Genomic DNA, 26,410 nt, shown 5'->3' on the forward strand with positions numbered 1-26,410 from the left:
CTGCTGATCGGTTTTGAATAAAGCTTTTTTTCTGTTGAAATGCAACCCGTTTTCCTTAAAGAAAAGCAGGATACATTTCAACCAAAAAATTAAACAGATTGTTTTCATTTTTTAAGAGCAGGCAGTTGTCCATGGGACCACGGCCTGCTTTAAAAATTTCTTTTTCCAACATTCAAAAAGAGGAAGGGGTCCCGTGGGGATCCCTTCTCATTTGCACATGCATTACCACCAACTTTGAGTTGGTGGTAGAATATAAAGATTTTGAGACCGCATTTTGGTCCCTAAACTTTGATACATAACACTAGACATCACTATTTGGAACGGACACCCTAAACATGCTCCTTCCAAATAGTGATTTCTACACCTAAACTGAGAATCCCAGTTTGTATGTCTGTACATCAGGAAAATAAATTTTGCCATTGCAGACAGTCTGATTTTGCAGATCGGGCCGTTAGCGATGAGAAAATGCTTTGTATATCTGGCTGTAAGTGGTTGGAACTAGCAGACCCTGGTAGATCACAGGTAGCGCCAATGTAGGAAAATACAGACAAGATTCACACTCACAAACTAATTTGATGGCAGGATAGTTCTGGAACCATTGTGTGACAATTATAAAGGTAGGAGTGGCCTATGATCCTGAACTGGCATTGTGGTGTATGAATATGGCAAAGTTCTTGGCAACAACAGCTTTAGCAGGAGCAGTGATAGTTATGATAGACGATGTACATGAAGGTGGAACATTGTGACCATTTGCTGACTTGATGAACACCACTAACATTCAGTCGGGCTCGTTTCGTAATTAAGGATCAATTATGAAAGCTGTCTGACTGATGTGGAAGTGTTATGTTACTGAACCCTGACTCATGAAGTCTTACAATTGAACCTTAGGATCAGACAGGGCTAACAACTAATAGCATTATTCACATATCACAAAAATGAACAGGCCTTGAGTTGGGGTGGTGAGAGAAAAATGGGAAACAGAGTTAAAGACCCCCATGTTGGACACAGAGTGGGGTATGGTGTTAGCATACTAAAGTAAGGTATGAAGGAATTAAAGATTTAAGCTAATAAAAGGCAGTCACATAGAACCCCTTCAACACCACATAGGCTGAGCAAAATATACTCTGATGCTAGCAATGTATGTACAACACACAGGGGAAATAAAATGATTTTTACCACATGGCATGTGTCTGCCCTGTAATCATTGTTTATTAGAGGGCAGTTATGACCACTATGATAACGATAACTGGAATCGCCAGATTATTTAACCCAGTGGCATGCCTGTTGGGTTCTATGGCTAGGCTCAAGAAAGAGAAGTCAAATGTAAATTTATAGACCTAGTTATCTGCTAGCCAACAGAATGATAGAATTAGAATTTTTTTCAGGATCTCATGGTTACCATATAGATGGCCAAGATGAAGCGACGAGCAGAAGAGAAGAAGAGAAGAGCACACATTTAATAACGAGAAAAAGAAGAAGCAGGGATGTGAAACATTTTCTGACCTGGGATGAGTACATATTGCAGATCACTAAGATACGACCAGATGACAACCGTCAATAGATATAATCATGTTAAATGCTAATAATGATGTGTGTAACAACTTCTCTAGTTGCATATGGTAGGTTGATATGCCCTCAGGTACTGTTTTAATACCTGGGCACCTGATTGATCTCACATGCTGTTCAGCCATTATACATACTCATATAACGTTTTATGAAAAGGACATCAGGAGCTGAATTAAATGCAGAAAAATCCCTCAAGAGCATGTCTGTTACAGCAGGAGCCCAAGTTGATATTGTTTTTGGATGTGTTAATCAATGTTGATTTGTTATGGACGTGGGTATCATGTAGTGGTCACTAATGTATTTAGAAATGTTTTATTCAAGAGGAACCCACATGTGTTTAAGCTAATTAGGTGTGCAGTGATAAATATGATTTTTAAAAGTGTGAAGTCTGTGGGACCAAGCCACTTTGCTTCCGATATATGTTACCATTAACATTAGCAAAGTAACCACCCCTACTCTTCCCAAGTTTTCAAAATGAAAGTCAGGCCTTCAAGCATAGTCACAATCACCTACCAAGTCTGCCAATAAAATATGAAAAACAGGTCTTTTTCATAACGATGGGGCATTGCAAAACTGTAAAAGTATTTTCCAGTTAACCATGGGAATGGTAGTGGTATTAACAAGTCTGAAGGTTATGTGGGCCATATTTATTTAATATTCTCACAAGGCAGGATAACACCTTGCTGCACTGCAATGTGTAAAAGGGCAGGAATGTGGTGTATTTAACATTATATGGCACATTCCTGCTCTCTGCCTGCACCATGGTGCAAGGGTGCCTGCGCTGTAAGGAGGACTATTTTTGTTCAGTAAGGGACTCCTTCGTGCACAAAAACAATCCTCTGAGACTTTTTTCTCTCTCTCTATATATATATGTGCTGCAGATGGAGGGAAAGATAAGGAGATATAAATATTTCTCCTCAGTAAGCCTCCCCTGGGGAGGTGTAGCATTTTGACACATTCCCAGTTCTACCACTAATGGTAAATCTGGAAATGCACCAAAATCCAGAGGTAGATGCATGGGAACACCCATGCTCCACACATGGAACGCCTCCCTGGGGCAGAGTAACGCAAGTCAGCAACTTGCACTGCCTTGCTACCGATTTGCCAAGCAACGCAGGGCAATGCAATCGGATTTAGGGATTGCGTTGCCGTTCGACACGCTGCATGATGCAAGGGCAACACATTCCCCAGATAAACCTGGCCTGATGTGTCTTGGTGCCGCAGCTTGTGTCAAGGTGAAGTCATTAGCCTCGTTCTTGATGGGTGGATTTTTCACTTGCACATGTTTTGTACATACTTTAAACCCACACCTTCATGAATGCTTGCCATGGACTAGGACTTGTAACGAAACTGCTCCCGTTGCGGAGTTCTACCTTTAAAGACGGCTGCGAGTGTGAAATTCATGAAGATAAGTTGACTGTTATGTTTGTCTTGTGGAACGGCAAATTGAACTGACTGTCTTGCACATAGCGGAAGGCATTTTGCATACTATCAAGTCGGTTCTCAGTCCAAAGTTTAATTTCCAGAGAGCAGTATGACTATGAAACTGACTCCGCTGTGTACAAATGTTTAGCATTGCATGGATAAGTCTCGCTTTATTCAATTGAGTAAGAAAACCAAAAAAAAAGAAATTGCAGGATCAATCTTGGCTTGATTCACATTTACTGCAAATACCCTTCTTTATTAAGAAAGCAAAAACAAGGTTGCTAATTTGCGGGGAAAGACATGCTTGCAGATTGTACAGAGACAATAAATTGTTACTTCCTTTATATAAAAATACACTTTCAGGTTACTGCATTTTATTTTGTCACACAGTATGGATGCAAACATTTCCCTATCTATACTCCATAATTGTATCACTTTCATAAGGAAAATTGAAAACAAGTTCAAGTCATTCATTTTATGTACCTTTTTATCATTATAGTTTTAAATTTACAATAATTATGAAGTCTTTTGCTTCTGGGATTAATTTACGGAATTTCATGCCAACAGCCTTAGAACTAGAAGCACACGCAACCCGGAAGCAGTTGCAGAGCTCAGAACAACTGAGGAACTTCCCACCTATCTCTGCAGTAGCGACGAAAGCACAGGCAGCTGGTCACAGCTAGCGAATGATGAAGACAACCCTGATGACACAAGCAGCTATTTGCAGCTCAGTGAGAGGTCCATAAGGTATCTACAGCACGTGTTCATGACACTTATAAGAGAGTATTGACTTTCCAAACATACTATGCAAATCTATGCTTATTACACTCAAAGAAGGAGGGTTGACTAACGGTTTGTTAATCCCTTGTTGTTTTTTGTCAACAACATGAGTTTTCAATTGGAAATTTAAGTGCCTTCATAAACATTTAATCTTGAACTTGTGTCTTTACTAAATTTCATTACAAGCACGGAGGCTCCTATTATGCTAACTTCTCTTGCTTTAATTTGAAATAGCAGCCAAGATAAACTACAAGTCCCAGCAAACCCAGCTAGGAAACTACTGAAATATGTCATACAGTAGGTAACCAATCAGAGTCATAGGTAAGTATAAACATATTGGCTGAGAGCAACAAGTCCTGTTTTCTTGCTGCTCGCTGTCAAGATAAGTACTATCTTTCTACTCTATGTTTATATGCCTTTATTATGTTTAATTAGTACTTTCTTTATTACATACTGTATATATATATGTTGCTGTGCGCCTCCTTTTAATAACCCTTCTCTTTATGGGTCTATTTTATTGCTTTCTTTCTCGCCGTATCGTTCGTAGTTAATATTTTCCTATCGCGCCCCAACATTCCAAAGTGAACGCCTGGGGCGCGCGCGCTGTGCTCGGCTGCGTCTTTCCTTGTCAGACGCGAGCCGGCATAGCTTCTGACAGCGCGTCAGAACAGCTGATTCTCCTTCGGCAGACATCGCGGCTTTGCGGTCACGCTTTCATTAGCGTGACCGCTCTAAAAATAACAACAACATTCTTCAGTGAGCCTCTCCCCGGCCCAGCTATTTCCCTAATTTGTTTTTTCACCGGCCGGCCACGCATTAATTAGCACGACCGTTTCCAGGTTTTGAAAGCCTTTCACACACGCAGTCAACCGTTTTTTCGTTTATCTGACAGTGTAGTTAGTTTAATCAATTTATACTGTTTAAATTCGTAAAATCTATTGGAATTATTTAAAACTTTCCTTTACCATGGAAAATTATTCCGAAGACGAAGAGGCTCAACAGTTTAAAGAGGATTTGGATTCCTTTATTCAGGACTCGGTCCAGAAAGTGGTTTCCTCCTCAATTTCTGATTTTTCCAAGACATTTGAAGCTTCTGTCAAACGTTTAATATCCTCCGCTACCCCTACCAAAAGGAAAAGAAAGACAGACAATGCAGACGTTAACTCTGACTCTCCGTCAAAAAACATCCCTAACCAACCGTCCACCTCCAGTATTTCCTTTCCCATACAGGTCACTAATTTGGGAGATACAGATGATGATATGGGTGATTCCGAATCTGACAAAGACACGGATAAGGATGATCCAGACATAATGATCTGGTCAGGGCCTGTGGAGAAGAGGCGTAAAACTTCTCTTAATATATTGGGAGAGTCTTCTAAAGCCAAATCAAAAAGTTCCTTATTGGATTTTGCGGGTCAACCGATGTTTGATCCGTCCCTTATCCGTCACCCCAATTCCACTGAATGGATTCCCTGTGACCATGTCTCTGACTATGTTCTGAAGAACCTTCGTCAACCCCTAGATAAATTGGTACGTAATAGACTCAAATCCGAATGCCCTAGACCTTCCCTTCCGAACAACATCACTAATACCCCTGTCATTGGCATATGATAATGTTCTTCACAAAATTTGGGACAGATCCCAAGAAAGGTGTTGACAGAGCCTGGACCAACTGCCAGGACAGGTTGCTTGACCTCTCGGGCCCGCTCACCAGGATTCTAGATTTGGCAGAAGAAGCCAGAATGGAAGGCAAGATAGTTGACCCGGTCATCCTTTCCAATTGGGCCCAACGGGCGATTTGCCTACTTGGCAATACAAACGCCTCAATGGCGCAAGAAAGACGCAAAAGCTTGCTTCTAAAAATCGATCCCAAACTCAATACTCTCGGCGCTAAGGAGACGGGTCCAGAAGCCAATGGCCAATGGCCAATGGCTTGTTGTTTGGAGATTCTTTAATTAAAGAACTCAGTAAATATGTGCAAACGTTTACCTCTATGTACAAGGTGCAGTCTTCCATGCAAAAGATTTTTCATTCCCGTGTTTTTGGGAGAGCCGGCAAAGGCAGGAGCCACTTTGCCGGCCGATACACCCAGAGAGGTGCGGTCAACCAGACCAGAGGCTCCGCTTCCTATCAACAGGAATATAAACCACAGTTCTACCCTCAAAGGTATCGTTCCTTTAGACGTGGCTTCAGATCCAGAGGTTCACAGAACTCAGGTAAGCGTTCCTCTTTATGGTCCATTGTTGGTGGGAGGCCGGACGGCATTATTCATAACAAACTGGCAGTCTTTAACCGCAGATCCATGGGTCCTGCAGACAGTCTCAGGCTATCATATAGAACTCTACTCAGTTCCTTTACAACATCATGCTCCAAAACCTCTAATTTTTTCGAAACAACAAGACACACTTCTCTCTCAAGAGATTCATTCTCTAAGTCTCAAGCACGCGATAGAGCCATGTTTCCCTCATCCTTCAGGCTTCACCAGTACGCTTTTTTTGGTCCAAAAAAAGAACAAAAAAATTGTGGTTTATCACCATTTCAAGATGGAGACTATTCTCCATCTTCGAGATTCGTTATTGACAAACGATTGGATGGTTCGTTTAGACTTACAGGATGCTTACCTCTCCATTCCCGTTCATCATTCCTTCAGGAAATTTCTACAATTCCAATGGAAGGACCAATTTTACCATTTTACGTGCCTTCCTTTTGGCCTTTCTTCAGCTCCTTGGTGCTTCACCAAGGTATTAAAGCCGGTGATAACTCACCTAAGAGCACAAGGGGTCAGAATTATAGTATACTTAGACGACTTCTTAATTCTACACCAGGACAGATCTTTACTCACACAACAATTAGATATGTTTATGTCCCTCCTTCAAAATCTAGGTTTTCTAATAAACAAGGACAAATCCAACCTCATTCCATCCCATCACATAGAATTTTTGGGGTTTCTCATAGACTCTACCGAGGCTACACTTCATCTTCCGGCTCAAAAGATTTCCCACATAAAGAAGGAAATACATTCAGTTCTTAACAAATCACAGCTTACAATCAAAGGTCTGGCCCGTATAATCGGCCTTTTAGCATCATCTATTCAAGCCATATTTCCAGGTCCCCTTCACTACCGAGCGCTGCAGCGTCTAAAAATCTGCCATCTCCACGAAGGTTTCACATACGAGGATCTAATCCTGCTAGATCACGAATCCCGTATCGAACTCCAATGGTGGCTCGACCACCTAGACGCCTGGAATGGCTGGGCAATATTCTCTACAGCACCAGATCTTGTCTTAGAATCCGATGCAAGTCGGACTGGTTGGGGCGCAAGATGCGCTCAGTTCTCAACTGGAGGTTTATGGTCAAAAGAGGAGTCATCTCTGCACATAAACTGTTTAGAGATTCTTGCAGGTTCCTTTGCGATCCAAACCTTTGCCAAAGACAGGGCAAGTTGTTCTATTCTCCTCCGGATGGACAACCTTTCAGCAGTTCGGTATATAAATCACCTCGGAGGTACTCAGTCAAAACCCCTCGCCGAACTAGCAAAAAGTCTTTGGGAATTGTGCCTTCAAAACCAGATTTCCCTACAAGCAGAATACCTTCCGGGAAACATGAACATAATCGCAGATTGGTGTTCCAGATATCTTCAGGACTCCAGCGATTGGCATCTTCACCATTCTATTTTCAACAATCTCTCTTCCAAATTCGGTCCCTTATCTGTGGATCTTTTTGCCTCTCGTTTAAACTCTCAACTCCCACAGTTGGCGGCCAGACCCTCTGGCTTTGGCCACCAACGCCTTTCAACAGGACTGGTTCAATGAAACCAACTATGCGTTTCCTCCCTTCATAATGATTCCCAGAGTTTTGGCGCAAGTCCGTCGTCAATCCACCAAAGTACTTTTGGTTACCCCCCTCTGGCAGGGTCAGCCTTGGTTCCCCTCAGCTCTTGAATTACTTGTAGACTTCCCTTTTCTTCTTCCACTTTTTCCCTCTCTTTTGTTGAATCCACAAGGACAACCTCACAATTTGATACTCAACCACACTCTCCAGTTAGTCGCATGGATGGTTTCGGGTCTGCCTGGAGAACCCCAGGAATTTCACAGGAAGCTGCAAGCTTCATACGTCAAGCCTGGGCTCCCGGCACAACTAAAGCTTACAAGTCAGCCTGGTCAATCTGGAATAATTGGTGTCTGGTCAGGGGTGCCGATCCCGTTTCAGCAGATGTAGTCCTGGTTGTTAACTTTTTAGCCTCCCTGGCAGCCCAGGGCAAGGCTTAGAGAACAGTCAACATGTACAGATCCGCAATTTCCGCGGAACATGACCGAGTCAATAATAAACCCATTGGCGAGCATCCTCTAATTTGTCGACTGTTAAAAGGGATACGCTTTACCAAACCCCCTTTACCTAAATACAATACCATGTGGGATGTCAATGTGATCTTACAGTTTCTTTTATCACAACCGTCTAATTCCCTTTTATCTCTAAAATTTCTTTCTGCTAAACTAACTATTCTCCTCTGTCTAGTTTCTCTCAAACGTATTTCTGACGTTAGAGCCTTAGATGTAACTTCTGTACAGTATACTCCTCAAGGTGTTTTCTTTCAGGTTCGAAAAAGAACAAAAACTAATTTAATGTCTGTTTTTTATCCTTATTTCCCAGATCAACCTAATTTATGTGTAGGAACTTGTTTGAAAGAATATATTTCAAGAACTAGAGATTTGAGAAGGCCTTCCGAAACTCAACTCCTCATCTCATTCAGATCCCCTCATAATCCTGTCACTTCCACTACTTTAGCTCGCTGGGTCAAATGGCTTATGGACCTGGCCGGGATCAACATTTCCCTTTTTGGGGCCCATTCCACCAGAGGAGCTATGGCTTCCAAGGCCTTTTGGGCAGGATTGAGTTTGGGCGACATTCTCAAATCAGCTGATTGGTCAAATGTCTCAACCTTTAGAACCTTTTATTGTAAGCCTGTTTCCCATGTAGCTAATGCTGTTATTTCTATGCTTTGAACTAGCATAATAGGAGCCTCCGTGCTTGTAATAAAATGGAGATTTTCTTAGCTTTAGTGAAAGAAAGTCTTGATTTTATTAAACACACGGAGGCGAGTATTATCCCACCTCTATTGTTCTTCTGTTTAACCCTCCCTTTATTCTCAGCAGGTACAGCTACCGCTAATAACCAGACATCCTAAGGTTCTTTATTCAACCTATCAGCATACTTCGATGGACATACCTGCTTTGACACAGGAGAGAACTCTACTTCAAGACCTTTTCATCCCGGATCTGGATCAAAAGACTATTCATATAATATATTGTTTTGAAGCTTTGTTTTCAATTCTATTGGCATGTGCTATTTTACTCCTGATTGTTCCTTTATTCAGAGTGGCTTAACTGCTCTGCAAGAAAAGAGGACTTGTTTCTCTCAGCCAATATGTTTATACTTACCTATGACTCTGATTGGTTACCTACTGTATGACATATTTCAGTAGTTTCCCAGCTGGGTTTGCTGGGACTTGTAGTTTATCTTGGCTGCTATTTCAAATTAAAGCAAGAGAAGTTAGCATAATACTCGCCTCCGTGTGTTTAATAAAATCAAGACTTTCTTTCACTAAAGCTAAGAAAATCTCCATTTACGTTCAATGCTGTACTTGGGCACTTTCAAAGAGCTATTACTACTTGTTGCAGTTGAAGACATTTGTTCGATGCAAGCAAGTCACTAAGGCATACATGGAAGTTACACCGCCACGAATACTAACTGAAACCACTACCAATTTAAAAGTCGGTAAAGTTTTACCAACTTCTAAAATGGGATTGTGACTCGATACCGAATCACAATTTTGAAGGGGCGTTTTGTGGTCAATGCTTTCCAACCGGAATTCTGATTGCAAACTATTGTAAAATTACAGGCTCACAGCTTGACATGCAAGCTAAAGGGAAGTGGTCCGATTTCGGGCCCCTCGTGAAACTTCCTCAGGGACTACTGCCAACTGTCACTGAAAGTTTTGAAATATGGAAACTTGACTTTGAAAACCAGCTCTGTGTCTTTTAAAGAAATACGGTACAGATTTAAGAGGGCCTAGCGCCATTCCAACTCCACATTAGCATAATTTTCTTTACTCTAATGTAGCATTGGAAGTCCAAAAACGCTGTGCCATATTCACAAAGTGGCACAATGCCTGCATTGCACCACTTTGTAACCCCTTGCTCCACATTATGCCTGTGCCAGACATTATGCATGCAATGGGGGCATTTTGGCGATAGGGGGGGCTGAAAAAATTGCGCAAAGAAATTTAAGAGATTTCTTTGCGTCATTGTTATCAGCATTTTTAGTGCCTGCTAAGAGCAGGCGTTAAAGGGAGGCTCCCATTGTTTTCAATGGGACTCTGGGTGCTTTGCAGGGTTAATGTATTTTAAATACAGCGCACACGTGGTGGCGTCAGGGGGCGCTAAGGGGATCAAGAAAAGTGCACTGGGTGCAGCACCACTTTTCATAAATCTGCCCCATGACTGCTTTAAAAACAAATATTTTCTTTTTTGAAACTCAATCACTCAGATGATGGTCTACTGACCCTTGGAGGCCATCATCTCTGTGTATGTGACCAATGTTAGTGAGTCGCAAATTTCAAACTGCCTAATAATCGTCAGGCAGGGCAGTCTGTGACTCACCTCAATTCCTTATATTACAAACTGACCTATTAGTACATAGGTCAGCTCGCAAAATAAGTTTCTGCTCACAAAAGTAAAGTCACAAATTGCAGCAGCTTTTTGCACCCAGAAAGGTAGTACATTTGGCCTCCTTCAAATAGTGCAGAAACTCTACTATTATAATATATTGAAAATAACAGGTTCATGACAGTCCCTACATAGGGTGAGTTATCATCCAAAATAATGCATAACATACAAAATATGGAATAAAATGGAAGTGAAGGTCCTTGGCAAATACTGTATAACATTATTCATCGAGGCTTTGGATAGGTAATATAACAAGTCCGCATGTCCATTTTCCAAAACCCTTGTCTCCGACTCAGCACTCACTCTGCATAGCACACATTGCCTTCTTTCTCGTTAGACAGTTTTATTAAAAAAAATAGGACAGTGCAGCACTGCATGGAATGCAACAGCCTTATATTGTGCGTATGTAAAGAAATTGCACAGTCTTATGTACTAAACATCACAAGCTGATGATGTCACGGGTCAAGGTCGAGCTAAAAAAATCTCCTGTTTACAGGCTGCTAGACACAGCTTTATGTAATTCCAAGGACAAGCTTTGCGGAAGAACCCCTGCTATACAAATTGTTAAAAGAAAATAACCGCCCCATGGTACTCTGCATTAGAAGTGTAATTTTAAATAAATTATACATTTTTTATGTGGAAATATCACACAGTAATATTGTGGTCCATTTTTGCACCTATTTTTAATTTGCTCTAAAAGGCCACAGAAATCCAAGTCTAAATCCAAGGGTGAATTTAGGGGTTGCCTGCGCTGTTCACTCCTTTTACATGCTTTTACCTTAATTATCAACGGTTTGAAATTATGTCGCACAATAGCATTTAGCAATGCGGGCAGAGAAAATTATGGGGCATATTTAAAAGAAAGTACAGATGCGACCCTTCTCTTGTGTCGCCCCTGGCCCACCTAACGACGCAATGGGTGCTTCATATTTATATTACCGCATACCATGGCGGTTGCTAGGAAAATAGTGTCAACATTTTTGACACTATTGTGGCATTATGCTGCACTAGCATTTTGACACTAGGGCAGCAAAGCACAGGGAGGCCCATTGATTAACATGGGTGCGTCATTTTAACGCCTCAATGACGGAAAAAATGGCACAGTAAAATGTTGTCAATTTCACTGCACCATTTTTTCGTGCCTCCCTGTGTCCGAACGTCCCCCTTTCATACATTATGCCTAGCACAGGCGTAATGTGGAGCAAGGATTTACACAGTGGCGAAATGCAAGCCTTTTGCCACTTTGCAAATACGGCGAGGGAGAAAGGCCTTCCTTATACGCCTTATGCTATGGCAGTGCAAGGTGTCACTGGGAGCTTTTAAATATGTCCCTATATTTGCAAGTCAAGGTTGCACGGTACATCCGTTTTGCCACTTTGGATTACATAGAGTTAATTTGCATCACACAAGCACTTAATCACATTTTATAAATCTTGATATCTGGTTGTATAACTTTATTTCGGCTGAAAGCCATAAAAGTAGACAATACAAAACATAACATGATTAGGGGACATATTAATTAACAATTATAAGGATATAAGGATAGCATTGTTTTTAAGAATTTTACAATATGCCAAAAGATATAAAAATATTAGGTCATTATAATTTGGCTCCGATCAATTAAAACTTATCAAACTAAATAAATATAATCTAAAACCAAATTATTAAAAACACATAATTATAAAAATTCTCTTAGTTCATATCTCCCCTATATTCTTACAGGTACCTCATCACTGAGGGACCGGTTTTATCATTTATCTCAGTTGTCTGGTGTAAAGGGAGAAAATTCCATAATTTGCTTTAAGAACCCTAGGAGAATAATGGGGTCACAAATTTATAAAACGAGCAAGTCATCATTAAAATCTGAAGATCCAGACCATTGAGACTTTGGCTTCATCCAGTTAAGGCCTAGTATATAAATGAATATAAGCTAAAACCAATGTGTTAAAAATACATGTTTATAATAATTCTCTTGTTCTTATGGCCCATGCACTTCGCAAGTATCCCGCAACAGAAAAAACTATTTTATCATTTGTGTCAGTTGTTAAAAGTCGTAATGCTGTGTTCCATTCCCTTATCCCAACTGCCCTACATAATGGAGCAATCCACCTTTTCCTAGGTGCCAGATATCTAGGGCAGAAAAACATAAAGTGCGCAAGTGACTCTTTTGTCTTTTGACAATGATGGCAGTATATTGAATTGCAGTCCTCCGATCTCCATTGTGCTGTAAATGTCTTGAGCGGGATGGTCCCTAGTCTAAACTTGATGAATAGTGTTTTAGTATAGGGAGGATTTACATTATCCATATAGGCCTCAAATTTGGGGCTGCATTTATGGTCTAAAATCTGTAGAGTCAGACTGCCATGATTTTTTAACCAAATTTGGGCCAAGATGTTCTCCCAATAGCACCTTTTTACACGCTCCTTTATTTCCTTGGTCAAATTATGGGGAGCACTCCACACCTCCTCCATTTTACGGAATTTACACATATCCCTGATGTGTCTGAACCAAGGGATCTTTAGTGCGCTGTCACTTACGAGAAATTCATCTAATGCTATCTGGAGAGTGGACCGGTACTCTGAGGTCCAAAGACGAATCCAATACATTAGTGGTCTTAGTGCAATTTCATTATGTATTTCGTTTAGGGCTAAATCAAATCTGAGCGGGGTAAGAGGGGTGCTCATCGGCAACTTCAGGAAGTTTCGTATAAAACGATTTTCTACCGTGGTCAGGCACCTAGAATTAGTATGTCCCCAAAGCTCAGCACCATAAATTGAGGCTGCTACTGCCACTACTTTGTAAACGGTAATGGCAGGTGTTATCTCCCCTTCACGAGTATTGGCTATTTTCCTCGCTATCACTGTTGACCTTTGCCTGAGTGCTGTCAGACTCTTCCTGATCTGTGCTGACCAACGTTGGTCGTCACTTAACCTAATCCCCAAATAATCAAATTGGCTGACTCTCTCCACTGGTTGGCCTGCTATCGTCATTTTTCCCCTAAATAGTTTATGCAGGTTGAAAACCATGAACTTGGATTTTGTTGGATTAATTTCAAGTCCTCTGTTAGAGCACAAATTATAAAAAGTGTCCAATTCATTTTGTAAGCCCATGGGTGTTCTTGAAATTAGCAAAGTGTCATCGGCGAACATTAGAATAGGGACCGGGGTTCCAGCTAACCTTGGGGCATCATGATTGCAGTGTAGCAATTGGTCCGCAGCACCATTAATGTAAAGGTTAAACAGTGTTGGTGCCAAGATGCACCCCTGCCTAACCCCTCTATCAACAGGTATAGCTTCCATTAGATCGCCACTATCTGACCAGCGCACGTGAGCATAAGTCCCTTCGTGTAGATATCTAATCAGTCTTAGTAGTTCACTATTGGGTTGATAACTCTCCATGACTTTCCATAATGTATCCCGAGGTACCATGTCAAAAGCAGCTTTTAAATCGATAAAAGCTACATACAAATGGCTTTTGTTAAGTGACAGGTATTTCCAGCAAAGAAGGTTAAACCTAAATACCTGGTCTATTGTGTGCTCAGCCCTCTTCTGAAGCCTGCCTGAGAATCGGAGAGAATTTGGGAATCCTCTATCCATGTCTGTAATCTATTTAGTACTTGCTTAGTGAATATCTTTTGGCTAACATCAATAAGACTGATAGGTCTCTAGTTGACAGGTTGTTCTCTTGGCCCTTTCTTGTAAATAGGGACTATAATTGCTCCTTGCCACGTAATAGGAAGTCCTCCCCCCCTCAGTATCTCATTACTAAGCGCGTTTAGATACAATGACCATGTTGTCGGTCGGGAGAGATATAAGTCCCCTGGAATACCATCAAGACCAGGGGCCTTCCCTTTACGCATTGATTGAAGAGCCTCTGTTGTTTCTTTTAGGGAAAAAAGGTCCAGATCAAATTTGGGTGGTGTTGTACTCCCCCACGTTAAAGTATTGACAAGAAGGTCGTTAGGTTTTGGAAGGGGTGTAATAGTACTACTGGTTTGTGGTTTTCTGTATACAATCGAAAAATACGTCATCCATGTTTCTGGTTGGATTACAGGGTAGTTTTCCATTCTTTGGGGGCTGCTCTTATCTGCCACTAGTTTCCAGAATAAATTGAAATCCTTCTCCTGGAGCACCTCAACCATCCTATTCCAATGCCTAGTCGCCCACTCTTTTTTTGCGTTTTTAAGTACATCTTTATATACAATCCTGTTCTTCCTTATCTCTCGACAATTCCCTTCCTTGAGTGCTCCCAATAGCTGTATTTTCGCTTGACGGCAGGAGTTGGAAAACCACCTTGATGTTTTAATCCCGGTCTCTGTCCGCCTCCTTACCGTCTGGAAGTGTGGTTTTAATCGAGTGATCAGGGTACTATGGAGATGGACCAAATCTACCAGTTTGGTATTTGTATGTTTCAGTGGGGAAAGTGTTGTTGCGACTATTCTATAAATCAATAGCTGGAAATTTACATCACCTTCAACCCGATCCCATTTAACATTTTTACAATCATTGGTCCTAGTGAGGGCACTGTTTAGAGTCCACGTTGTCAGTGTCATAGAACTGAATAGGATAGTAGAGAAGGAGGTACTTAAAGCTAGGTGATCGCTATCAATACGAGGGAGAACTATCATGTCAATTAGGGATTTCCAGAGGGCGTCATCTACTAAAACGTAATCCAGGTGGCTAGAATATAAGCCTCTCCTATATGTAGGTGACGCCGGGTTATCTGATCTGGTATTCCCATTTACTATTCTTAATCCCTTTATTTTTATTAAGTCTTCTAGTAGTTCTAGAGCTCCTCCTTTTTCCTTGGATGTGACTTGCACCGGCCCTGATCTATCCCATGAGTCTGTAAACTGAGGTCCTTCTTGCTGATAGCCATCTCTGCAGTTCAATTGCATATTGAAGTCGCCCGCAACAATTAAGCCCCGCCCGTCAGGTAGGCAGTTAAAAAAATCTGCTAATGTACTCATCTGAGCAGTCTGGGTCCTTTGGGTGCCCGGTCTAATGTATATGTTTACAATTATTATGCTAACCAGACCTTTAGCAGTACTAATTTCAACCACAACGGCTAGTGAATCCCTTGTAGGGGTTACTATCTCTTTTACCTTTGGGAACAAGTCGTGTTTTAGCCAAATTATCAGGCCGCCTGAAGCCCTACCCGATGGTGATGGAAGTGCGGCCTTCTGGAAGGTCCAATAACCTTCTCTATTTACTACAGATGAAGCCCATGTTTCCTGTAATAAAATAATATGGTGATCTATAAATCTGCACCAATCAGGGTTAGCTGTCTTCTGGGTCAGCCCTGCCACATTCCAAGATAAAATCTTAATTGGTAAGTCATGGTCATCCCCATTTTCTGACAGTATCTCCCTAGTCTCATTTAAGCAGGCTATTACTCGCTGGGGCTTCTCCTTTAACGAGCCACTACAATGTGTTTTAGGCTCCGCTCCCAGGGTATCAAATGAGTCGTTTTTTGGCATATGAGAATTGGGGCTGGGTATGCCATCACTCCCAGCTTCAGTTGCGGGGACTTCGCGTCAATCTATGGGCGAAGTTGGGCTATGCTTTCGATCCCTTCTCTGGGTGCAAGGATGCTGGGCCATTGTAGTATTATTTCTCAGGTTTATCAATGATTGGGGAAATTTATGAACAAGTGTCACTTGGGAAGAGGCACCCGGTCTCACTCTTTCCTCGAGTGCCAAAAGGCCCTTAACTAGATTCTGACTGATTAATTTTATCCCTATGAGATCTGATGTTGAACCTATTCTTGTGAGTCTCTGTGCAATAACTATGTCGTCCCTTATAATGGACTTACACTTCTTTGTCCCTCTTATCCAGTGTATGACTTTATTTTTAAGAGATTCCCCTTGCTCTAATTGGCCAAATCTTGATATCAGTTTAAGCTGCGTGACATACTGGATGTCAGAGTACATAGGAAGAAGTGACCACAACAGGAGAGGAAGCAGCAGAGTGGAGTTTAGACAGTTGTATGTAAGAAAGTAGACTTTAAAAATATTGACTACATTAAAGTCAAGTTGAAATTATTAGATAATGTTGTGTCCTTAATTATTACTGATAACTATTTTAAAAAAAAGTTTTTTTTTTTTATAAAGATCTTTTATTGATTTTATGAAAAGCAAATTAACAAATGCGGAGACAAAAACACAAAAGTAAATAACAGGACACCTGAAAGTGTCTCGGGACGGTTGTAACATAACATTGGCCCCAGTGGCGCTACGATCAGTAATTACATGTACACAATAAGCATAGACTTGGTTAATTGAATGATATTTGCATAATACTAATTTTAACATCGTATCGTGTGGGCTCTGGTTTTTGGTGGCGGGAAAAACTGTGTAATCTATGTCCATATGATGATTCCTCTAAGACGTGCACACATGTGGAGGGTCCCGCACCGTGACACGCCAAGCGAACTACATATCTCTCCATTTTCCCCATATCTTGTTATATTTGTTCAGGCATCCCCTGGCTTCGTATACAGGCTTTTCACATTGTGCACACCAGTCTAAACCTCGCCTCCACTTGGCCATTGTGGGTGCTGTTCTGGTCTTCGAATCATAATGGCGGTCATTACAACATTGGCGGTAAAAGCCGCTTACCGCCATGCAGAAGACCGCCAACACACCGCCACAGCCGTGGAATTCCGCCACAGCTATTATGACCCACAGCTCGGAATCCGCCAAAATTCAGACACCCACACAAGTCCGCCACACCAAAGGTCAGTGATAAACTGGCGAAAACAAAACCTCCACCGTCACGCCAACAGAAATACGCCCACACTATCATGACCCACGAATCCACGCGGCGGTCTTTCAACCGCTGTATTCCATTGGCGGTACACACCACCGCGCTCAAAATACATACACATCTACATAACACTACCACATTGGACAATTCCAAATACACACACCTAATACACATACACACACCACTCCCACACACCCATTACAATATAAAACCACACCCACATCACCCACAAACCCCTACGACCACAATTACTGAGAGAAGGCCAGAGAGAGATACCACAGACAACTACCAAGCATCCACAGGCACACAATACCATCACCCACATAACTTCCACGCACCTCACACAACACACCACTAAATATTACCCCACTTATCACTACACACACCACCCCACACATCACCCACACCACCCTATGGCACGGCAAAGACACCCCAGGTTATCTGAGGAGGAGCTCAGGGTCATGGTGGAGGAAATCATCCGGGTAGAGCCACAGCTATTCGGATCACAGGTGCAGCACACCTCCATAGCTAGGAAGATGGAGCTATGGCGAAGAATAGTGGACAGGGTTAACGCAGTGGGACAGCACCCAAGAAATCGGGATGACATCAGGAAGAGGTGGAACAACCTACGGCGGAAGGTGCGTTCCGTGGTCTCAAGACACCACCTTGCGGTTCAGCGGATTGGCGGCGGACCCCCACCTCCTCCCCCACAACTAACAACATGGGAGGAGCAGGTCTTGGCGATTCTGTATCCTGAGGGCCTCGCAGGAGTAGATGGAGGAATGGGCTCTGGTAAGGCAAAGCTTTACTATTACATCCCCCACCCTACCTGCATGCCATCACATACCCCGCCCTCACCCCCATCACTCCTACTCCTCACAAATATCCCACTAGGAACCAACTACCCATCCCAACACCAAGCCCTGCATGCAACAACAAAGTATGGACACCCATCACCAAAGCATGGCCACTGCACATACCCATACACCCCCCTAAACCACCATCACACAAGGTCCCACACAGGAATGCAAGCACTGGGGTACACGGTCACCCACCTATTGCACACCATGGCACACACAGATGTAATAAACATCCTTTTATACCCCTGAAGGACCCCTAACCAACATCACCGGACAGGAGGGTCCACACATGTCCACACCACCAACAGAAGAGGCCCACAGTGATGACAGCAGCTCTGTCCAACAGGATCTAGATGACCAGCCCGGCCCATCGGGGACCTCGGGACAGTCGGTTCCCCTGACACAGTCACAGGCCACTACAGAGCTTCCCCCCTCTGGAAACACCAGCACAGCACCCACCCAGCGGGCCCATACCTCTGTCCCCAGGACACACCAATCAGCAGTGTGTCCACCACTACAGGGAACCCAGGCTAACCCACCACCCCAACAACAACAGGGACCTGGGGGCAGTGGTAGTGGGCACACAGTCCAGGGAACGGAGGCCCAGGAACACAGGGGAACTCGGAGAGCTGCTTGCGACAGGGGGAGGACAGGCCAAGGGAACCCACTCTCCACGAGGCCCTCTTCTCCATCATGGGAGCCTACCACCACTCCCAGGAGACGATAGCAACGGTACTGGCCAAGTTTCAGGAGACCCAGCGCCTGCAGGAGGAACCGTATTTTGGCTTCAGGGAGGAACTCAGAGCCATCAATTCCACCCTGGGCACCATCGTAGGGGTGCTGAAGGAAGTACTCAACACCAGGAGGGACACTGTGGCTCAACAAGGGGCCCCTGACACTAGCCTGGACGATGAACTGCCCACCACCTCCGCTGGCGCTAGTGGACAGGAGGCACCGCCACAGGACCACCACACCAGCACCCCACCCCCTGCAGAGGGAGAACCACCCCGCAAACAGTCCCTGAGATCCAGGACAAAGACAGAACGATGACAAGACCCCCGCAAAGAAATGAGACCACCCTGAAAGTCATCCTTCTATCCCACTTTGTCACCCTGTCCATCCTCAAACTGCCCCAGCTCCACTTCCTATGCCCATTTGGGCAATGCACCTGTGAGACTAATAGACTGGACTCTGCCATGGACATTCCTCCATCATCACCCCTCACCATTTTACAACCCCCTCCAATATTGAGCACTTAAATAAACACCCTTAAAGGACAAAACAATCTGGAGTCAGTCTGTGATTTCGAAATACTGTATTAGCAATCACAGTGGCAAAATGCTCTTTCAATTGTAATGTCAACATACCTATGTCACACAGCTCTAGTCCATGAGGAACCAAAGCAGATGTCACACTGTGGGACACACATCTGTGAAATCGTAAGGGAAAGTGTCAACTCAGTGACCATACACTGGGTGAAAAAACGACAGACAGTAGAGAGGTAGTAGTGTTAAAGTACATGTAGTAGGCAGGTATGTATTCTTACCTGTGTCTCACTGGAAATATTGCAGGATCACTGAGTTTCTGTTGTCCATGTCTTCTTCTTCTGCTTCCTTGTCTTCACTGTCCACAGGCTCCACAGCTGCAACAACACCGCCATCTGTACCATCCTCCTGTAGAAAAGGCACCTGTTGTCGCAAAGCTAAGTTGGGAAGCATACAGCAGGCCACGATGATCTGGCACACCTTCTTTGGTGAGTAGAATAGGGATCCACCTGTCATATGGAGCACCTGAACCTGGCCTTCAGGAGGCCGAAGGTCCGCTCTATTATCCGCCGAGTTCGCCCATGTGCCTCATTGTAGCGTTCCTCTGCCCTTGTCCTGGGATTCCTCACTGAGGTCAGTAGCCATGACAGGTTGGGGTAACCAGAGTCACCTGCAAATGGCGAGAAACAACTGTTAGACACACACTAACCTGTAGGGATATCCCCAGATCCAGACAACCATTCCCACTGACTAGCTTCCAGGGGCTCACCTAATAGCCACACACGGTTCCTCTGGAGTTGACCCATCACATAAGGGATGCTGCTATTCCGCAGGATGTAAGCGTCAGGGAATTTGGCATTAACATGGGAGATGTACTGGTCTGGCAAAAACACCATCTGCACATTAATGGAATGATAACTCTTCCGGTTGCTGTACACCTGTTCACTCCTGCGGGGGGGACCAAAGCCACATGTGTCCCATCAATGGCACCTATGATATTGGGGATATGTCCCAGGGCATAGAAGTCTCCTTTCACTGTAGGCAAATCCTCCACTTGAGGGAAAACAATGTAGCTCCGCATGTGTTTCAGCAGGGCAGACAACACTCTCGACAACACGTTGGAAAACATAGGCTGGGACATTCCTGATGCTATGGCCACTGTTGTTTGAAATGACCCACTTGCAAGGAAATGGAGTACTGACAGCACCTGCACTTGAGGGGGGATTCCTGTGGGATGGCGGATAGCTGACATCGGGTCTGGCTCCAGCTGGGCACACAGTTCCTGGATTGTGGCATGGTCAAGCCTGTAGGTGATGATCACATGTCTTTCCTCCATTGTCGACAGGTCCACCAGCGGTCTGTACACCGGAGGATGCCGCCATCTCCTCACATGTCCCAGCGGAGGGTGCCTATGAAGGACAACAACGAGCACAGAGTCAACCAACTCAGAGGTATGTACCCACAGCTTACACCGAACACTAATCATAATCCGAAAATTGGCCTGTATGAGTGTTGAGGCAAGGCCTAGGTATGTGTGACACAGTTAAAAATTAAGCCATGTGGGCCCCTGAAATGACAGCCGCCTGACCTGTAAAGTGGGACAATGGGATGTGAGGTAACTGCGCTGGCGTTGTACACCCTCGCGGTAGGCGGTCGAAGACCGCGGCGCAATGCTGCATTGGTTAACATTGGACAGTATGGGTCCCAGGAGCCAATGACGATGTACGCTGGCGGTGACGGTACGTACTGCCGCGGACGTGACCGATATTTTCTATCTGTTCAATCACTCGATACCTGATCTTCAACAGGAGAGGACCTACACTGCAAGTGCTGCTGTGACCTTGGTCTGGAAGAGACAATGGCTCGTGCGTCTGGGGAAAGGGCCCCTGCCTTCACATCGGAGGAGGTGGAGAAACTCGTGGATGGGGTCCTCCCCCAGTGCACGCTACTCTACGGTCCTGCAGACAAACAGGTAAATACGCTGGGAGCATGCTGTATGGGCTATGGCTGTGTGGAGTGGGGTGGATGAAAGATGGGGGGGGGGGAGATTGAGGCGTGCATGAAACGATGGTGAGTGCATGTGCATCATGGCAAGGGTAGGGATGGGGGCCAATGACTGTGACGGTGCATTTGGTATTAACTTTTCTTTTCCCCCTGTACAATTCATGTAGGTCAGCGTCCACCAGAAAAAAGATAGTTGGCGTGCCATCGCCAAGGACGTCTGGACCCTGGGGGTCTACCACAGACGGAGCACCCACTGCCTTAAGAGATGGGAGGAAATTCGCCGCTGGAGCAAGAAGACGGCGGAGGCCCAGCTGGGGATGGCCTCCCAACGTGGGAGGGGTGCCCGTCGCACCATGACCCCCCTGATGTTTAGGATCCTGGCGGTGGCGTACCCGGAGTTGGACGGACGCTTGGGGGCATCACAGCAGCCACAAGGGGGTGAGGTGGTCTGTGGGTCTCCCTAGGCCACGGCGAGTGTGCTAGTTAGGTCCCCTTGTTCTGGCAGACCCTGTGGCACCCCAGCCCACCTCTGTACAGTGCCAAGTACACCTAGTCAGGCTCCGGCGTTCATGCTCCTGGTAGAGGAGCAAGAAGATAAGGGCTGGCAGGATGTGCAGCTCTGGTTCCATGGTGTCCTGGTTCCTCGTGGGGTGTGTAGAGGTGAGCGGTTTCCCTTCGAAGTCCTGTTTCCGCCGTGTTTTTGTCCGCGGTGAATCTGCCCCGGAAAAGGTGGCGGATTGGTAGGTTGTGAGACTGTGGGCGGTACTTTGTCCTCCGCCTGTCTGTTGGCAGTGACCGCTGCGCTGTTTGTTTGTACCGCCTTGGCAGTCGGAGTGTTAAAGTGGCTGTCTTTGTTGGCGGTTTCCGCCACGGTCGTAATTCCAATTTTTTTACCGCCGGCCTGTTGGCGGTCTTACTGCGGCTTTAACACCGTCCGCCAGGGTTGTAATGACCACCAATGTCTCTTTTTACCACCAGGCAGACCACTCCCAAGAAGATACGGTCTGCCCTTCCCAGCCCCATCTCCCCTATAGCCCCAGGAGGAGTGGTAGTGGAGCTGTCTCCAGCTCCGATTGCAGGACTCTCGAGACTTCTCCCATGATCGCCCTCCAATAAGTCGCTATGACTGGGCAGGCCCAGACCATATGGAAAAAGATGGCGTCTAGGCAGGAGCATCGGGGGCAGTCAGCTGATGATCGCAGGCCTGCTTTAAAGAGTCTTTCAGGGGTGAGGTATGCTGTGTGTAGGTAGAGGGTCTGGAGTACTCGAAATCTGGATGTCATGGTCAGGGTTCTGGGGGCCATCAGCACGTCTCTCCAGTCCTCCTCCTCTATGGGGCCCACCCATCCTCGAGTCTATAAGCGGGGTCCATCCAGCCTCCTCCCAACCAGTCATTAATTACTAGTAAATGCATTGTAAGGTGGTAGAAGTAGATGTTAGACATCCCCAGTCCTCTGTCATAGGTGTCTCTTTGGCAAGTGGCGAGGGCCAGTTTAGCATGGGAGCCATGCCACAAAAATTGCTGTGCCACTGTGTCCATCTCTATGAACCACTTTCGGGGAACCGGGTATGGGAAATTTAGCAAGAGGTATAAAAATCTGTGGAGTATCATCATTTTATAAAGTGCTATTCTGCCCAGCAGGTTGAGGGGTAACTTCCTCCATTTTTGGAGGCCTTCTTTAATTTTCTTAGTGAGTGGCGTGACGTTTAACTCCCATGTTAGTTCGGGTAGCAGGGCTATATGCATGCCTAGGTACTTGAAATTATTGCGTCGGATCGGAATGTTTTGCTGCCAGTCAATGCATTCTCTGGAGGGAGGTAGAGGGACAAGGAGGGACTTACTAGGGTTCAAAGTCAGGCAGAAGCTTGGGAGAAGAGGTCCAAGATTTGCAGGATTCGCGGGCCGCTTGTGGCTGGGTTGGAGAGGTAAACGAGGACATCGTCTGCATACAGTGCCACCCGGTCTTCATGGCCTGCCGGCAATGCCCAGCCCTCTATCAGGGGTCCTTTCTCAATAATTTCGCCAAGGGTTCTGTCGCAACCAGTAACAGGGATAGTGGACATCCTTGAACAGTACCGCGGCGTATGGGGAACGGGTCAGAGACCACACCATTCACCTGGACTTGGGCGGTCTGATTGGAGTAGAGTAACTTTACAAGGCCACAGAACTTAGGTCCAATCCCGTTATTTGGAGGATTTGTTCCAAGTAGGACCAGTCTACCGTGTCGAAGGCTTTCTCAAAGTCGAGGAGGAGAAGGGCTAGAGGTGACCGGGTCAGGATCTTGTGGTGTGCCAAGGCAACGTGCAGTCGCATAATGCAGTGCCTAGTGCTGCGTGTGGGCATAAACCCACACTGGTCTGAGTGCACCAACGCGGGGAGTGCGCCTCTCAACCTGGTGGCCAGCACAGTCGATAACACCTTAATCTCTGTGTTCAATTGGGACATGGTTCGGTATGGCGAGCGGCTGCGCGACGGAGGCTGGGTCTTTGAGATTACCACAATGGTGGCTTGGTCAATCCTGGGGGGGAAGCGACCTTCCCTCTCCGCTTCTGTGTACATATTGAGGAGGTGGGGGCTCAGGATATCGCTACATTTGTGATAGAGTTCCGCAGGGAAACCATCTGGACCGGGCGTTTTGCCCGACGATAGGCTGGCTATTGCCCCTGTGATCTCTGCAAGGGTTATTTCTGCATCCTGGTTCTCCCTGTTTGCCTGCCGGATCTTAGGAAGCATAATGTCTCCCAGAAGAGGGGATCCTCTTTCAGCAAGGGGTCTGGGGCGCCTCGCATATAATTGTGCGTAATAGGAAGCAAAGCTTTGGGCAATGTCACCTGGTGGCTTCGCGAGCACTCCAGACTCGTCAGTGACCTCGGAAATTACCCTGCCAGCAAGCGCCCGTGTGGCCAGCCAGTGCAGGAGCTTTCCGTTCTTGTCGCCCCAGCCGTATCCTCGGGCCGCCGCCACTCTCCAGGTTGGCTTCGCGGATTCTAGAACCAAGTGTTTAATTAATCTCTTCCCTGATCATGGTGAGTTGCCTTAGGATGGAGGCTGATGTATCCCCGGTGTCTCGTCGCTCAAGGCGCAGCGCTCTGGCTTCTAGGGCCGTCACTTGTGCGTCTCGGGCTCGCTCTTGGATGCGAACAAGATGCTTGGCGTGGCCCGAAGGGTAGCCTTGCATGCAGCCCAGATCGTGCCCGTCGATCGCACCGATCCTAGGTTGTGTTCGAAATACCGGGTGAGGTGTTCTCTAATCTCCAAGGTTTACTCACCCTCTTGTAAATGCCACGCATTTAAGCACCATAGTTGAAGTCGGGTCGGATCAGAGCCGCCTACACTGATTCATACTGGTGAGTGGTCGGAGACCCCTCGTGGTAGTATCTCTGCTCCGGTGACCTTAGAAATGTCTTGTGCAGGCATGAACACAAGGTCGATTCTGGCGTGCGATTGGTGAGCTGCCGAGGTGTGTGTGTATTGTTGTGTTCTCGGGTGCTAAGTTCTCCACACCTCACACAGTCCAAGACTCTCCGCCCACCCATTCAAGCTCGACTCCCACCCAGATCGAGAGGCAGATATTGTCCCGGAGACATCCAATTTGGGTTCCAGGATGGAATTAAAGTCCCCTCCTAGCAGCTTGGGTCCCTGGGGAAGGCCCGCCAGTACCCGGCGGAGTGTAAGTAGGAAGTTATCAAACCCAGTCGGAGGGGCAAAGGCGCATACAAGGTTGAACGGTGACCCGTGAAGTGATCCGGTCACCACCACAAACCTCCCTTGTGGGTCGGACCTCGTAGAGGTAACGACCATTGGTACCGAGCAGTGGAGAAGAATGGCCACCCCCCTTGATCACCGTGAGAAACCTGAATGATAGACCTTGTCATACCCCCCTCACGCCAGCATGGGGCAAATGGTGCCAAGTAAGTGGGTTTCCTGTAGCAGGACCACGGATGGTGCGTATCTGCGGAGGGTATTAAACACCGCAGATCTCTTAATTTTGTCCAGGAGGCCGTTCACGTTCCACGAAAGAATTTGTGTCAGTGAGGGCCATATGTCCATTGTGTCGGTATAGTGTAATATTGGGAGCCCATCAGATGGCTCAGAGGTGGCTGTCCCAAACAAATAAAGAAAAAAGAAGCACAAGAAAGGAAACTTATTAAAACAAAGTTGCTAATTCCCATTATTAACTTCACACCCCCCTCCGCATACTTCTACCCAGGAAGCATGTGTGTAAGGAAATGCCTCCTTGGCATGGTTACCCCCTGACTTTTTGCCTTTGCTGATGCCAAGTTATGATTTGAAAGTGTGCTGAGGCCTGTACTTTTGTTTCCACAATTGGCACACCCTGGCATCCAGGTAAGTCCCTTGTAATTGGTACCCCTGGTGCCAAGGGCCCTGATGCCTGGGAAGGTCTCTAAGGGTGCAGAATGTCTTATGCCACCCTGGGGACCCCTCACTCAGCACAGACACACTGCTTTCCAGCTTGTGTGTGCTGGTGGGGAGAAAATGACTAAGTCGACATGGCACTCCCCTCAGGGTGCCATGCCAACCTCACACTCCCTATGGCATAGATAAGTCACCCCTCTAGCAGGCCTTACAGCCCTAAAGCAGGGTGCACTATACCATAGATGAGGGCATAGGTGCATGAGCACTATACCCCTACAGTGTCTAAGCAAAACCTTAGACATTGTAAGTGCAGGGTAGCCATAAGAGTATATGGTCTGGGAGTCTGTCATACACAAACTCCACAGCACCATAATGGCTACACTGAAAACTGGGAAGTTTGGTATCAAACTTCTCAGCACAATAAATGCACACTGATGCCAGTGTACATTTTATTGTGAAATACACCCCAGAGGGCATCTTAGAGATGCCCCCTGAAAACATACCCGACTTCCAATGTGGGCTGACTAGTTTTACCAGCCTGCCACACACCAGACATGTTGCTGGCCACATGGGGAGAGTGCCTTTGTCACTCTGTGGCTAGTAACAAAGCCTGTACTGGGTGGAGGTGCTTCTCACCTCC

At 45.5% G+C, this 26,410-nt stretch overlaps 1 protein-coding gene across 2 annotated transcripts in view; it reads left to right on the plus strand.

Moving 5' to 3' along the window:
* SPHKAP (SPHK1 interactor, AKAP domain containing) overlaps positions 1-26,410 on the plus strand; it is a 1,657,471-nt gene that overhangs the window by 1,403,003 nt on the left and 228,058 nt on the right. For both annotated transcript variants that reach the window (XM_069213857.1, XM_069213858.1), the window contains exon 8: positions 3,559-3,738. In XM_069213857.1, the coding sequence (XP_069069958.1) occupies positions 3,559-3,738 (180 nt within the window). The remainder of the gene's footprint in view (positions 1-3,558; positions 3,739-26,410) is intronic.

Source organism: Pleurodeles waltl, chromosome 11, assembly GCF_031143425.1.
Source record: "Pleurodeles waltl isolate 20211129_DDA chromosome 11, aPleWal1.hap1.20221129, whole genome shotgun sequence".
Taxonomy (NCBI): Eukaryota; Metazoa; Chordata; class Amphibia; order Caudata; family Salamandridae; genus Pleurodeles; species Pleurodeles waltl.